The sequence below is a fragment of the Coregonus lavaretus genome, assembly GCF_964263955.1.
Source record: "Coregonus lavaretus genome assembly, contig: HAP1_SCAFFOLD_1394, whole genome shotgun sequence".
NCBI lineage: Eukaryota > Metazoa > Chordata > Actinopteri > Salmoniformes > Salmonidae > Coregonus > Coregonus lavaretus.
In genome coordinates this window covers 43632-60976 of record NW_028157686.1, presented here as the reverse complement: position 1 = coordinate 60976, position 17345 = coordinate 43632, and the positions used below count along the sequence as shown (strand labels likewise).

The following is a 17345-nucleotide window of genomic DNA, read 5'->3' as shown; positions in this document are numbered from 1 at the left end:
TCATGGACTCAGTACTGGTACCCCCTGTATATGGCCTAGTTATCATGGACTCAGTACTGGTACCCCCTGTATATAGCCAAGTTATCATGGACTCAGTACTGGTACCCCGTGTATATAGCCAAGTTATCATGGACTCAGTACTGGTACCCCCTGTATATAGCCAAGTTATCATGGACTCAGTACTGGTACCCCCTGTATATAGCCAAGTTATCATGGACTCAGTACTGGTACCCCCTGTATATAGCCAAGTTATCATGGACTCAGTACTGGTACCCCCTGTATATAGCCAAGTTATCATGGACTCAGTACTGGTACCCCCTGTATATAGCCAAGTTATCATGGACTCAGTCCATTGTTGGGAAGAGCCCGTAAATCAGCATTTCACTGTTAGTCTACACCTGTTGTTTACCAAGCATGTGACATAAGATTTGATTTGACAATAAACAACAATGCCACAGACACAAATACAACAGCACCACACCACAATACAACAGCACCACACCACAATACAACAGCACCACACCACAATACAACAGTACCACACCACAATACAACAGCACCACACCACAATACAACAGCACCACACCACAATACAACAGTACCACACCACAATACAACAGCACCACACCACAATACAACAGCACCACACCACAATACAACAGTACCACACCACAATACAACAGCACCACACCACAATACAACAGCACCACACCACAATACAACAGCACCACACCACAATACAACAGCACCACACCACAATACAACAGCACCACACCACAATACAACAGCACCACACCGCAATACAACAGCACCACACCACAATACAACAGTACCACAATACAACAGGATGCAGAAGAAAATACACTAATCTAATGGTCCAAGTGTGTAGCTCAAACAGTGTTTAAGGGGTTAGAAGTCCTAAATCTCTCTCTCTCTCTTCCTCTCTCTCTCTCTCCTCCCCCTCTCTCTCCCCCTCTCCCCTCTCCCCCTCTCCTCCCTCTCCCCCTCTCTCTCTCCAGTAATGGGAAGCTGCTGGCCGTGGTTCAGGACCAGTGTGTGGAGATCAGGTAATGATGTGAGATGGTCTGTCCGTTCGTGTGTGTCCATTCTAAACATAGCATTTTAGTTGTTGTTTTTTCAAGTTGATCAAATGTTGTCTACTCAGTAGAAACCCTCCCAGTGTGATGATGGCTTAACGTAATGCCTAATACAGAGGTCCATTTGACATTTTTAACGTTAAATGCAGAATGTTTGTGTATATTCTATTATATGTGTATGTGTGTTTTTGCCACCAGGTCTGCGAGGGATGACTTTGGCTCTGTCATTGGGAAGTGTCAGGGTAAGTGTCTTCTAAATCAAAGAGGAATACGTGAAGCATGAATATGTTAGCTACGAAACACTTATCAACACTTTGGTTCCTACCCTGTCACAATAACTCCTCCCTGGCATTTTCATTCGTTGTCATGTCAACGCTGTATTCAAAGAGTCCACTATTATATTCTACCTATAGAATTAGAATAATCATTCTATTTCCATGATTCCAGCAGTTCACCCAAGTGTTTTGCTCTAAATCGCAATTCAAATCGCAATTGCAACATTTGGTTAAAAATAAGGCCTAGATTGTTTGCCAATATCGTACAGCCCTACTCGGCAGTGTGGAAATGATCTCAAATGAATGCAGAAATTGATGAAAAATGCAGAAAAATATTTTTGGGTTGAAATAATATAAAACAATCAGATTGGAGAAAGACTCATTGAAATCAGAATGTATGTTTCCACCCAGGGTCACGCACGTTTCCACCCAGGGTCACGCACGTTTCCACCCAGGGTCACGCACTACTCATAAAGAAAATGTAGAACTTTCATTATTCAAAAACATAAAATACTGTCTCATACCGTCAACAATCATAATAATACCGTGATATTATATTTCGGCCATATCGCCCAGCCCTAACACACACAGACACACCCACCCCTCGCATTGCTCTTTATAGCTTAATATCTGACTCCGACTGACTGGCGAATATCCATACCTCACACACACAGATAGCTGCTTTGTGTGTTTTCAGTATTCTGATCTAGTGTGAGGAGAATGAGTGAAGACGGACCACTGTGGAGCTTGAAAAAATAGAATTTCTCCTGGACTTCTCTTCTGTTTTCTGAGGTTTTGGGTCAACCCCATGGAGTTGGGTCGAGGTTTGGGTCAACACATGACTATAAGAATGACTCTGAGTGAAATATAATCAGAACATTTTGCAGTTTGGCCTTCCGTTATCAGACATTGGACTTTTGGCCTGAGTGGATTTATTTATGACAGCAGTGTCTGTGTGCGTTTATGCACCGTTTGTAGGCTACACTGGTGTGTGTGTGTGTGTGTGTGTGTGTGTGTGTGTGTGTGGTTGTGTATACCAGAGTTTCCCAACTCCAGTACCCCCAACAGTACACATTTCTGTTGTAGCCCTGGGCAACCTCATAGGATTCAACTCATTGAGGGCCTGAAGATCAGTTGACCAGTTGAATCAGGTGTGCTGTTGGGCAGGTTAACTCAACGACTGGAGTTGGGATGCACTGGTGTACACGGTTTGTGAGGGAGTATTATAATTATAATAATAATAATAATAATAATAATAATATGCCATTTAGTAGACACTTTTATCCAAAGCGACTTAGTCATGTGTGCATACATTTTTACGTATGGGTGGTCCCGGGGATCGAACCCACTACCCTGGCGTTACAAGCGCCATGCTCTACCAATTGAGCTACAGAGGACCACGTATACGTAAAAATATATAATATATAGTATAATATTAACATGTGGTTAATTTAAAGAAGAGGGTTAGAGAGGCGGAGAACTAATCACCCTGATTACATGATAGACTAAAGCTGGATGTACCCTTCACGGCTTAGCTGTCCCAGACAGGTTTTTGAGATCGGAGACAAAATCCCCATGTCGTTGCCTACTCGGGTCACGCAGCTGTCATCGGGTCAAAGATGCAATCTGAGGGCTACCGATCCTGTCTTTCAGCTGTCCCAAACGTCCCGATTTATTTTCCACCCTGTTTTGTTTTTATTGGCACAATCTGCAGTGCTCTTGTAGTGTGAGATGGAAAGGTGGTCAGCGTTTGTAGTGTTTTCCATTCCACTTCATATTAACTAGGCTGCTGTTCATTTAAAAGTTTCAATTCGCTATTCCATTGAGCCATCTCCTGCTAGAATGAACGATATGCATCTCCTAGTGATCTATTGATAGGACAGGTGCCTGTCAGTCACAAAGCCAGCGACGACAAGGAGACACAGTCTGCTGTCTCTCCAGCCTCCCGGTAAAATGTGTGTGCGCTGTATTCAGTTGCAGTCTTATTTCTTTACACAGCCTAGGGAGAGAGCATGATGCTTGTGAATTTGTAAGTGGTAAAGATGAGTGGAAAACCCTCTTACCCTAATTATTGTTTTCTGACACATTCATTAATTTTATTTTGTGTGTTTCACATAGCGGAGTGGTGGCTCATGGTAGACTATTTCACATAGCGGAGTGGTGGCTCATGGTAGACTATTTCACATAGCGGAGTGGTGGCTCATGGTAGACTATTTTACTGTGCTTTGATTGACAACTGAACAGCAACTGTTGACTAGTTGAGAAAAGGTGTCAAACTGACTGAATAAAGTCGATCTCCTAAACCTCTTTGCTGTTCATAAATCATGCAGCGGGGGTTACAAGTACCAGTCAAAAGTTTCCAGGGTTTTTCTTAATTTTTTAAAATTATTTTCTACATTGTAGAATAATAGTGAAGACATCAAAACTATGAAATAACACATATGGAATCATGTAGTAACCAAAAAAGTGTTAAACAAGTCAAGATATATTTGAGATTCTTCAAAGTAGCCTCTCTTTGCCTTGATGACAGCTTTGCACACTCTTGGCATTCTCTCAACCAGCTTCATGAGGTAGTCACCTGGAATGCATTTCAATTAACAGTGCCTTGTTAAAAGTAAATCTGGGGAATTTCTTTCCTTAATGCGTTTGAGCCAATCAGTTGTGTTGTGACCACGTAGGGGTGGTATACAGAAGATGGCCCTATTTGGTAAAAGACCAAGTCCATATTATGGCAAGAACAGCTCCAATAAGCAAAGAGAAATGACAGTCCATCATTACTTTAAGACATGAAGGTCAGTCAATGCGGAACATTTCAAGAACTTTGAAAGTTTCTTCAAGTGCAGTCGCAATGAAGCGCTATGATGAAACTGGCTCTCATGAGGACCGCCACAGGAAAGGAAACCCAGCGTTACCTCTGCTGCAGAGGATAAGTTCATTAGAATTATTAACCTCTGAAATCGGCAATTAACTGCACCTCAGGTGGCAGGCCAAATAAATGCTTCACAGAGTTCAAGTAACAGACACATCTCAACATCAACTGTTCAGAGGAGACTGCGTGAATCAGGCCTTCATGGTCAAATTGCTGCAAAGAAACCACTACTAAAGGACACCAATAAGAAGAAGAGACTTGCTTGGGCCAAGAAACATGAGCAATGGACATTAGACCGGTGGAAATCTGTCCTTTGGTCTGATGAGTTCAAATGTGACATTTTTGGTGCTAACCGCCATGTCTTTGTGAGACGCGGAGTAGGTGAACGGATTATCTCCGCATGTGTGGTTCCCAATGTGAAGCTTGGAGGAGGAGGTGTGGGGTTGCTTTGCTGGTGACTTTTCTGTGATTTAATTAGAATTCAAGGCACACTTAACCAGCATGGCTACCACAGCATTCTTCAGCGATACGCCATCCCATCCGGTTTGGGCTTAGTGGGACTATCATTTGTTTTTCAACAGGACAATGACCCAACACACCTCCAGGCTGTGTAAGGGCTATTTGACCAATAAGGAGAGTGATGGAGTGCTGCATCAGATGACCTGGCCTCCACAATCACCTGACCTCAACCCAATTGAGATGGTTTGGGATGAGTTGGACCGCAGAGTGAAGGAAAAGCAGCCAACAAGTGCTCAGCATATGTGGGAACGCCTTCAAGACTGTTGGAAAAGCATTCCAGGTGACTACCTCATGAAGCTGGTTGAGAGAATGCCAAGAGTGTGCAAAGCTGTCGTCAAGGCAAAGGGTGGCTACTTTGAAGAATCTCAAATATAATATATATTTTGATCTGTTTAACACTTTTTTGGTTACTACATGATTCCGTATGTGTTATTTCATAGTTTTGATGTCTTCACTATTATTCTACAATGTAGAGAATAGTAGAAATAAAGAAAAACCCTTGAATGAGTAGATGTGTCCAAACTTTTGACTGGTACTGTAGATTTCCATGGTATCACATCAGGACAATTAAACCAAAGGATTTCCGAGGTTTCCTTTCCAAGGATGTTGGGGCTTGCCAGACAGTGACTCTAAAGTGAGTGACTCTGGTCTCGTCAGGCAGTGTAGCCTGACGAATCACATTGGTGAGACAGACGTTCATTAGTCTACCTGACTTGCATGCTGGTAGGCCTAGACTTTTGTGTTGATTGTCTGCAGATAAATGATGAAAACATTCGATGAAGATGGTGAATCAACACTGGAACAACAGGTAGTGGAGAGACTCATTCTGGTCCAGATATGATCATTAGGGCACTCACGGAATCCACGCATTAAAACGGAATTCAACAAAATTCAGAAATGGTTTTGACGTTTAGTAGGAAATCATCTAAATGTATTGAACATGTATTCATTTGCCCAAAGTTGATCATAAGACATGAACAGAATGCATCAGCGATTTCATATTTCCTGCAACTCTCGGAAGAGACAATGAGAATGCTCGTCGGCGCGCTCATCTACCGTTAGGTGTGTAGCCGTTAGCAGTGATGCTTATCTTCTGGTAGAGGGAAAGTATTTTCACTGCTAAACAACCTGCATCTTGCTAGGTGAGCGCTTCAATTAAAGGCTAAGTACACCCAAAAAATCTAAATATCTTCGATTTTCCCAGCCATCAAAAGTGGTCTCCTTATGTGGTGTAAGGATTGTTGTGAACTTAGAACATCCAATTTCTGTTTTTCTATAAAAGTGGTGATTTTTGAGTGAAAACGGGGAAAACACTGAAACCTGTGGCCTTTTTGCTTAATTGTTCTGTTTTTAATTGTGGCAATTAATATCTTGCAATAAAACTGTAAGTAAGACTTTAATCTCAAGAGAAGACTGGTTAAATGTAAAATAGTCCTGATCATATACTGTAGGCCTAGACAATAACCAAAACGACTAACAATACACTGAATTCAGACATTTTCAGTCATTTTAAATTGTAAAGTCATGTTTCTGTACACAATACCACCAATAGTTTTTCCAATCTGGGAGGTGAACTTGATAATGTATTAAATAATTAAGCTATGTATTTCGGATGGAGCCAAGGCATTAGAATGGATCAGAAGCTACTGATATAAAGCTTTTCTATTTGGCTGGCCACTCTACGCACTTGTGGAAAACGCTGAGAGCTCTCCAGAGAAGAAGCCAGTGAGATGATAACGTTTTATTTTAATAACTAATGATGTGGTATCACATCACCTAGAATGGGTACTCTCTCTCTCTCGATGACTACTACTAGTATGCGTTTTGTACTTGCCTTTTTTTTGTTTTGACAAAGACAAAGTTAAATCGTTTACAGCACAAGCAATGTTATTCAAAATGTATTGCTAGTGATGCAGACCAAGAGGATTTGATCTAGACGTTTCCACAGATCAGACACAAGTGTGATACCTCAGTTTTCAAGGTGTTTATTTAAAACAGTAAAGAAAAAGAAGAAAACAGGTCTCCTCCAGGAGAACTCTTCCTGGTTACCACCTGGGCTCCGTGGAACGCTGTCTCCTCTGGGGTAGAACACCGAGCCCCTCGGTTCTATCAGACCGTGAGGACGTCTGTCCGGTAGTCACCTCTCACTACCCCCAACCCTCCCGTGTGCTTCCCTCCTGGCAGCTTTATGGGCCCCGTACGGCTGGTGAGCAATCAGCCCCTTCATTACTCACCAGCCTCAACCAGCCCCAATTAGTCCTGGCCGGAGGAGCGGTCGAGACCTGGCACGTCCAGCAGAGGGAGCCACCGCCGCGTGATGTAGACACCGTCTGTCACCAGGCCTCGACGAGTCTACCCTGGTGGCTTGCCCGCAGTACGCCGCACTAGATAATTCAACTCTTTATGGCAAGCGTGAATGTCTGACTGAAAACGTTTGAGGCTGCTTTCAGCCACAGCGCGTTCTAGCTATTTAATCACTTTTCTTTTTTAACGAGACAGTGTTGTATGGAGAATCCTCACGACCAAATATTGTAGTGTCCCCCCCCCCCTACGGTGGCAAGAAAACAAATAGGAGGGAGGACGGTTGTTTAATGTGTGGCTCAGCGACGTTCTGATTTTGAAAGTAATGTAGTGTACTCTTGCCACACGGAAACAGTGATGCTGCTTTTAATGAACTCTAATACATCATTTCCTGTCTCTAACCACACACCTCCAATGTGCTGTCATTACTCAAAAATGTTTGTGCAAGCCCGGTGTACAACCATATCAGAGTGCACTTACTTGAAGTGATTTTGTAGTCATTACTCAAACCAATAGTCACTGTGACTCTGTAGGAGGGAGGGGGGAGGTCCAGATTTCAGTTGTATCAGCTTGTAAAGTACATTTAACTTTTAAGCTCATTGTTAATTAAATGCACAACTTACTAGTTGCTTGACCTCTAAACAGATGTTAAGAAGTTGTTCATATTAAGTTGATTGAACTTAGAATACGGACGCGTTGTAACTCAATATTTTTTTTGTTACATAAACGTATTGTAATCAATATTTCAAGCTGTTGCTACTTAAAAATAATATTTCTTTTTTTGGTGCAATAAGCATATTTCTAAGTTTTTCCCAACTTCAAAGAAAGTATTTCATCCACTTTCTAACACAACTTAATGAAGAAAGAAAGCACTATGTCACATTGAAAAGTTTCATTTCCAATTAACAATAGCCAAACAGAATTCAGTAGGGAACATTTAATGCTCCTATCGGTCTCTTGCACTTGGCGCCTTTTCAGTAGCTTCAGAACTTTAGCAAGTTGCCCAACCAACAGAACACTTTAACTACAACGACGGTTACTGTAAAGTTTTTAACTTTTTTACACGTGGTTGTTTATCTACCTTAGTTGAATGCACTGATTGAAGTCGCCCTGGATAAAAGTGTATTATGCTGAATGACCAAAATGAAAATGTAAAAATTAAGTTGCAAAGCATGCTGAGTATAACTCTATAATCAGTCTGCCATTTTCTGGTTGCTTAAATTCTAATTGCTTGCCTAATTTCAGTATATGTGACAGATCAAGCAAGTGTAGAGAATCATTGTACCATCTAAACCGCTGTGAAATATATTTTCCATAACCAAAAATATTGTACGTCCAGCGGTTTGAAGCTGGTGGACAAAACCGAAAGTAAAAGATGCAAAAACCAAACTTAAGAACGGGAAGCATAGAAATAGTAGAACATAGAACAGATATACTGCTTCTTAGACTTGCTTTTTAATGAGAATGACAGATCTATAATCACATTTCTATGTGAATTTGGTCGGGTCGCTCCAAAAAAGTTACATATTGCAGCTAGTTGTCCTGACTAGGGCTGTGGCCATCCGGTAAATGTCATGCAAATGACTGCCCGTCTCACGGTAATTGACCGTTAATTAACATAAACACGTTTTAGCATCTCCAGGCCGCCACTCATACAAGCCGCTGCTGATGCGGATGTTTTTTGGAACATTTTAGAAAAGTCCAATAAATCCATTTTAATATAGCCTACAGCATCACAATAAATCCATTATTTATTTTAGGCAGGTCTAAAGAAACATTTATGATACGAAGAAAAATGTATTTCAGAAGAACAGAATATGAGTCGGCCTCTGCGCCGGTTTATGGAGCAGACAAGATATGCTTAAGTCCTTAAGCCATTATTTTATATTAAATGATTTTATAGCGAGAAGACTATAATTGAACTTGGCTGAATAAAATAGAAAGGATATTTTTCTTTGCACATGAAGTGGCTTTGTTGAGCGTCAACGTGATCATTTGAAACGGGTCCTATACGCCCTGATTTTTAGAGTTATTTGGCAACTTTGCTTGCGAATGATACAAACCTTACAATGTTTTAGAAAATCAACACTTTATATGATGCCACTATAGGCTGTTCATATGATGGAGTGGCAAAACGGCATGCGCTCTGTTCCTTGCCTCAGACAGCACACGCTGTTCTCTCATCAAGCGATCATATTTACACCCCATCAGACTGTTCTCAATTTAACCTTTTGACTTTACTAATATGTAAAATGAGTTTAGATTTAGAATGGGTCATTATCAACTGGACAGGAACTGGAGCAGGGGGAAAAAGACCCTTCATCCGTATGACCTGGAATAGTGAATGGAGGCCGGTAGTCTCCTCCGGTTTGATTAATATTAGCAGCTGATAAATACATATAGTAGCAGTAGAAGCACCTCTTTTTTTTAGTGGCAACCATCAAAACACTGCTTTCACACAGGATTGATATAGAAATGTCTGGCCTTAAAATAACACTTATTTCACCCCCACGCATCAACCACTGTTTGAGGAGTATGCAGCCTCTCGCTGGGCGACAGGTGATATTCAGCCCGAACTCTGTATGCCACGGGCTCTCCAACCCTGTTCCTGCAGATACCCAGTGCTTAATTTGGGTAACCAAGTGAAGTCTGTCCGGGAACAATCGATAGTAACATGTTTTCACAATGAAACATATTTTATTAAGCTGTTGACAGACCCTCTCTCTCTGCACGCCCGAGAAAGGAGCAAGGGGAGGAGATGGAAACGCACGGTGGTGAGATATTCTGTAGCTAAAGGTAATGTTTCAGCCTATTAATTAATTATGAAAATATAAAACATGCCCTATTACTAGGCTATTCAAGATAAATACAAATTCACTAATTGTAAGATAACTGTATGCCGGCCTGCACAATCAACGAACCAACACCATCGCCTAAATTCTCTCCCAGACTCATGGATAGAAAGTTTGGAGCGTAGCATTAGGTAACCGGTCCATCCAGTATGCATAATAATACAGTCCACACTCAAAGGTGATTTTACTAGAATGTGTTTACATTTGGAGTATAGACTAGACCAATTATGTACCAAAGACATCTTAAATCAGTTGTTTTCTGCCATGAGTAATATGTGGTAGGCTATATACAGTGGGGAGAACAAGTATTTGATACACTGCCGATTTTGCAGGTTTTCCTACTTACAAAGCATGTAGAGGTCTGTAATGTTTTATCATAGGTACACTTCAACTGTGAGAGACGGAATCTAAAACAAAAAATCCAGAAAATCACATTGAATGATTTTTAAGTAATTAATTTGCATTTTATTGCGTGACATAAGTATTTTATACATCAGAAAAGCAGAACTTTAATATTTGGTACAGAAACCTTTGTTTGGAATTACAGAGATCATACGTTTCCTGTAGGTCTTGACCAGGTTTGCACACACTGCAGCAGGGATTTTGGCCCACTCCTCCATACAGACCTTCTCCAGATCCTTCAGGTTTCGGTGCTGTCGCTGGGCAATACGGACTTTCAGCTCCCTCCAAAGATTTTCTATTGGGTTCAGGTCTGGAGACTGGCTAGGCCACTCCAGGACCTTGAGATGCTTCTTACGGAGCCACTCCTTAGTTGCCCTGGCTGTGTGTTTCGGGTCGTTGTCATGCTGGAAGACCCAGCCACAACCAATCTTCAATGCTCTTACTGAGGGAAGGAGGTTGTTGGCCAAGATCTCCCGATACATGGCTCCATCCATCCTCCCCTCAATACGGGGCAGTCGTCCTGTCCCCTTTGCAAAAAAAGCATCCCCAAAGAATGATGTTTCCACCTCCATGCTTCACGGTTGGGATGGTGTTCTTGGGGTTGTACTCATCCTTCTTCTTCCTCCAAACACGGCGAGTGGAGTTTAGACCAAAAAGCTCATCAGACCACATGACCTTCTCCCATTCCTCCTCTGGATCATCCAGATGGTCATTGGCAAACTTCAGACGGGCCTGGACATGCGCTGGCTTGAGCAGGGGGACCTTGCGTGCGCTGCAGGATTTTAATCCATGACGGCGTAGTGTGTTACTAATGGTTTTCTTTGAGACTGTGGTCCCAGCTCTCTTCAGGTCATTGACCAGGTCCTGCCGTGTAGTTCTGGACTGATCCCTGACCTTCCTCATGATCATTGATGCCCCACGAGGTGAGATCTTGCATGGAGCCCCAGACCGAGGGTGATTGACCGTCATCTTGAACTTCTTCCATTTTCTAATAATTGCGCCAACAGTTGTTGCCTTCTCACCAAGCTGCTTGCCTATTGTCCTGTAGCCCATCCCAGCCTTGTGCAGGTCTACAATTTTATCCCTGATGTCCTTACACAGCTCTCTGGTCTTGGCCATTGTGGAGAGGTTGGAGTCTGTTTGATTGAGTGTGTGGACAGGTGTCTTTTTATACAGGTAACGAGTTCAAACAGGTGCAGTTAATACAGGTAATGAGTGGAGAACAGGAGGGCTTCTTAAAGAAAAACTAACAGGTCTGTGAGAGCCGGAATTCTTACTGGTTGGTAGGTGATCAAATACTTATGTCATGCAATAAAATGCAAATGAATTACTTAAAAATCATACAATGTGATTTTCTGGATTTTTGTTTTAGATTCCGTCTCTCACAGTTGAAGTGTACCTATGATAAAAAATTACAGACCTCTACATGCTTTGTAAGTAGGAAAACCTGCAAAATCGGCAGTGTATCAAATACTTGTTCTCCTCGCTGTATATTGTATAATGGCACAGTCTTTATTTTATTTATTTAAATTTTGGGGTCATATATTATGTGTGTGCTTAAGCTCTAATATGCGTATGGTGTTGTGAATTAATAATCACATTAAAAAAACGTTGTCCATTTTGTTGTTTTGTCTTTGAAACAACATTATGTTCTCCGCTCCGTTTCAACGTCGTTGTTCAATGTCTTTCTTCACTTTGATTGATCACAGCGAGGTGAGTTTTTTTTTAAAGCATGGTAATGTGTTGATGTGATTTTTCGATTGCATTCGCGTTGATGTCAGAGGGACAATAGAGCGCTGAGTACCAGGCCGTTAGCGACCTTGATGGTCGTTAGTGAGTTGGGTACTAGCATGGCACTTGCAACGCCAGGGTTGTGGGTTCGATTCCCACGGGGGGCCAGTATGAAAAAACAAAACAAAAACATGTATGCACTCACTAACTGTAAGTCGCTCTGGATAAGAGCGTCTGCTAACGGACTAAAATGTAAATGTAAAATGAGATTACCGTGACTCAACGGTCACGTAGAATTTTACTGCGGTCGTGACTGCCGGTGTGGCGGTAAAACGATCACTGCAACAGCTCTAGTGTTGACAGCTTTTGAACTACTTAGAAAGTTAATGAACAATAAATTAATTTGTCAACAGTTTAAAGTTGTTTTAGTTTGAGTCCGTACCACATAAACGTTTTAAAGACTTTTCACTTTGAGTTCAACATTACTAGAAGTATTTGATATAAAAATGCCTTGGGGTTTACAGTGCACAAACACACACACACACACACACTGAAAACAACAGATAAAAAAAGACATGGTCGATAACTTTACTATATATGCAAAAGTATGTGGACACTCCTTTTAAATTAGTGAATTCAGTTATTTCATTCACACACGTTGCTGACAGGTGTATAAAATCGAGCACACCACCATGCAATCTCCGTAGACAAACATTGTCAGTAGAATGGCCTCAGTGACTTTCAGCGTGGCACTGTCATAGGATGCCACCTTTCCAACAAGTTAGTTCGTAAAATTTCTAGCCCTGCTAGAATTGCCCCAGTACTGCCGAGTGCTGAAACGCATAGCGCGTAAAAATCGTCTGTCCTCAGTTGCAACACTCACCAATGAGGCAGTTCCAAACTGCACCTGGAAGCAACGTCAGCACAAGAACTGTTAGTCGGGAGCTTCATGAAATGGGTTTCCATGGCCGAGCAGCCTAAGATCACCATGCGCAATGCCAAGCGTCGGCTGGAGTGGTGTAAAGCTCGCCGCCATTGGACTCTGGAGCAGTGGAAACGCGTTCTCTGGAGTGATGAATCGTGCTTCACCATCTGGCGGTCCGAAGGGCAAATCTGGGTTTGGCGGATGGCAGGAGAAGTGTGGGTAGAGTCCAGTGAGTGTGGGTAGAGTCCAGTGAGTGTGGGTAGAGTCCAGTGAGTGTGGGTAGAGTCCAGTGAGTGTGGGTAGAGTCCAGTGAGTGTGGGTAGAGTCCAGTGAGTGTGGGTAGAGTCCAGTGAGTGTGGGTAGAGTCCAGTGAGTGTGGGTAGAGTCCAGTGAGTGTGGGTAGAGTCCAGTGAGTGTGGGTAGAATCCACAAGAGAGTCGGTGTAAAAAAAGGGTTTCAATCCAAATAGTCTGGGTGGCCATTTGATTAACTGTTCAGCAGTCCTATGGCTTAGGGGTAGAAGCTGTTCAGGAGCCTTTTGGTCTCAGACTTGGTGCTCTGGGACCGCTTGCTGTGCGGTAGCAGAGAGAACAGTCTGACCTGGGTGGCTGGAGTCTTTGACAGTTTCTAGGGCATTCCTCTGACACCGCCTGGTGTAGAGGTCCTGGAAGGCAGGAAGCTCGGCCGTACGCACAGCCCTCTTTAGCGCCTCTGCCCCAGAGTCCGTTTGGAATAGGCTATTTCTTTCTCATCAAGCTGACCAATAGAATGGGTCAACTTTTCTAGTATATTGACATAGGCTAAGTGATTTTACTGTTCGTTACTCGTCTCGTCGGCTGAGGAAAAGTAAATGTGGACAGCACCGTGGGTGGACGCCCTAATCAGGTTACGTACCCAATGGATATGGGTCTGGCGGATTTCTCAAATGTCCGGTAAATTAAAATGTTGCCAGTGACATGGCCAGTGCCCCATCGGAAACCCTGGTGTGAATAGGGAGCAGACACTATAGGGAGACTATATAGACTAGGGAGACTATATAGACTAGGGGGACTATATAGACTAGGGAGCGGACACTATAGGGAGACTATATAGACTAGGGAGACTATATAGACTAGGGAGACTATATAGACTAGGGAGACTATATAGACTAGGGAGACTATATAGACTAGGGAGCGGACACTATAGGGAGACTATATAGACTAGGGAGCGGACACTATAGGGAGACTATATAGACTAGGGAGACTATATAGACTAGGGAGACTATAGGGAGACTATATAGACTAGGGAGACTATAGGGAGACTATATAGACTAGGGAGACTATATAGACTAGGGAGACTATATAGACTAGGGAGCGGACACTATAGGGAGACTATATAGACTAGGGAGACTATATAGACTAGGGAGCGGACACTATAGGGAGACTATATAGACTAGGGAGCGGACACTATAGGGAGACTATATAGACTAGGGAGACTATATAGACTAGGGAGACTATATAGACTAGGGAGACTATAGGGAGACTATATAGACTAGGGAGACTATATAGACTAGGGAGACTATATAGACTAGGGAGACTATATAGACTAGATATCCCCTTCCGTATTGTGTGGGTGTGTGTTTAATAATGTGTGTGTAATAACCTGTGTGTTGTGTTGCAGTGCCCAAGGACCCCAGTCCCCAGTGGCGGCGGGTGGCGTGGTCACATGACTGTACCCTGCTGGCGTACGCCGACAGTACCGGTACCGTGCGCGTCTTCGACCTCATGGGCAGCGAACTGTTCGTCATTCCCCCGGTAACCACACAAACACACACGCATATAGATATATACACACACAGACACACACACACACACACACACACACACAGAGAGAAATGGATGGTAGATGTTGTATGTCTGTTCTGATACAGTGAGACGTCAGACTCTGGGCTCCAGAGAGGGGGGTCAGTCAGGCTTTCCTGCCCAACAGGAGCAATGTTCTGCTGCAGCCCTTAGCCTCACGTTTTCTCTCACCATCACGTTCTCTCTCTCACATCACATTCTCTCTCACCCTCACGTTCTCTCTCTCACCCTCACGTTCTCTCTCTCACCATCACGTTCTCTCTCTCACCATCACGTTCTCTCACCATCATGTTCTCTCTCTCACCATCTCTCACTCACTTATTCCACTTATCTCTCTCTCACCATTCTGTTTCTTTAAATCAATTAGTCTGTGTAATTTAAGATTCAAGTCCATCGGCTTTTCTTCACGCTATCTCCCTGTCCCTCCCTCTCTCTCCCTCCCTCTCCTCTCATGCACTCTCTCTGTTCTCATCATCCTCTCTCTCTCTCTCTCTCTCCTCTCTTTCTCTCTTTCTCTCTCTCTCTCTCTCTCTCTCTCTCTCTCTCTCTCTCTCTCTCTCTCTCTCTCCTCTGTCTGTCTCTTTCTTTCTCTCTCTCTCTCTCTCTCCCCCCATCTGTCAGGGACTCCGGTCACATTGTCTCTCTATCACTCTCTCGGTCTCACTCTGTCTCCAGACCTGTCAACCTTTACTCAATTTTGAAGTCAGAGGGGATGCAGCCAGTGGTCAGGGATGAGGGAAGTGAGGAATGGGAGAAGGTCTCCAGAGATGGTCTGGAGAAAGGAGGAGGGGAAGGATTCGAGTGGGCAGGTTGTCAGGCAGCCCCAGACCTCACTAGTTACAGGAGGTCATCTGGAGAGAGAGGGGAGAAAGAGGTCAAGGCGTAGGGTAGTTCTGTGTGAGTGAGACCAGTGGACTCAATAGGCTGAGTGAGTAGCGGATGTCGTCAACCTTCATTTCAAAGTGGTTGACAAAGTCGTCCGCAGAGGAGGAGGGGGTGGTGGATTATGAAGGGAGAAGGCGGAAAATACACTGCTCAAAAAAATAAAGGGAACACTTAAACAACACAATGTAACTCCAAGTCAATCACACTTCTGTGAAATCAAACTGTCCACTTAGGAAGCAACACTGATTGACAATACATTTCTCATGCTGTTGTGCAAATGGAATAGACAACAGGTGGAAATTATAGCCAATTAGCAAGACACCCCCAATAAAGGACTGGTTTTGCAGGTGGTGACCACAGACCACTTCTCAGTTCCTATGCTTCCTGGCTGATGTTTTGGTCACTTTTGAATGCAGGCGGTGCTTTCACTCTAGTGGTAGCATGAGACGGAGTCTACAACCCACACAAGTGGCTCAGGTAGTGCAGCTCATCCAGGATGGCACATCAATGCGAGCTGTGGCAAGAAGGTTTGCTGTGTCTGTCAGTGTAGTGTCCAGAGCATGGAGGCGCTACCAGGAGACAGGCCAGTACATCAGGAGACGTGGAGGAGGCCGTAGGAGGGCAACAACCCAGCAGTAGGACTGCTACCTCCGCCTTTGTGCAAGGAGGAGCAGGAGGAGCACTGCCAGAGCCCTGCAAAATGACCTCCAGCAGGCCACAAATGTGCATGTGTCTGCTCAAACGGTCAGAAACATACTCCATGAGGGTGGTATGAGGGCCCGACGTCTACAGGTGAGGGTTGAGCTTACAGCCCAACACCGTGCAGGACGTTTGGCATTTGCCAGAGAACACCAAGATTGGCAAATTCGCCACTGGCGCCCTGTGCTCTTCACAGATGAAAGCAGGTTCACACTGAGCACATGTGACAGAGTCTGGAGACGCCGTGGAGAACGTTCTGCTGCCTGCAACATCCTCCAGCATGACCGGTTTGGCGGTGGGTCAGTCATGGTGTGGGGTGGCATTTCTTTGGGGGGCCGCACAGCCCTCCAAGTGCTCGCCAGAGGTAGCCTGACTGCCATTAGGTACCGAGATGAGATCCTCAGACCCCTTGTGAGACCATATGCTGGTGCGGTTGGCCCTGAGTTCCTCCTAATGCAAGACAATGCTAGACCTCATGTGGCTGGAGTGTGTCAGCAGTTCCTGCAAGAGGAAGGCATTGATGCTATGGACTGGCCCGCCCGTTCCCCAGACCTGAATCCAATTGAGCACATCTGGGACATCATGTCTCGCTCCATCCACCAACGCCACGTTGCACCACAGACTGTCCAGGAGTTGGCTGATGCTTTAGTCCAGGTCTGGGAGGAGATCCCTCAGGAGACCATCCCCCACCTCATCAGGAGCATGCCCAGACGTTGTAGGGAGGTCATACAGGCACATGGAGGCCACACACACTACTGAGCCTCATTTTGACCTGATTTAAGGACATTACATCAAAGTTGGATCAGCCTGTAGTGTGGTTTTCCACTTTAATTTTGAGGGTGACTCCAAATCCAGACCTCCATGGGTTGATAAATTTGATTTCCATTGATAATTTTTGTGTGATTTTGTTGTCAGCACATTCAACTATGTAAAGAAAAAAGTATTTAAT

The 17345-nt window shown here is 43.8% G+C and overlaps 1 protein-coding gene across 1 annotated transcript in view; it reads left to right on the top strand.

The window, feature by feature from the left end:
• LOC311125063 (NBAS subunit of NRZ tethering complex-like) overlaps window positions 1-17345 on the top strand; it is a gene marked incomplete at its 3' end in the record, with an annotated part of 70910 nt that overhangs the window by 16011 nt on the left and 37554 nt on the right. Inside the window, exons 5-7 of the mRNA XM_084199136.1 lie at window positions 1020-1067; window positions 1296-1339; window positions 14631-14764. Coding sequence (XP_084055262.1) covers window positions 1020-1067; window positions 1296-1339; window positions 14631-14764 — 226 coding nt within the window. The remainder of the gene's footprint in view (window positions 1-1019; window positions 1068-1295; window positions 1340-14630; window positions 14765-17345) is intronic.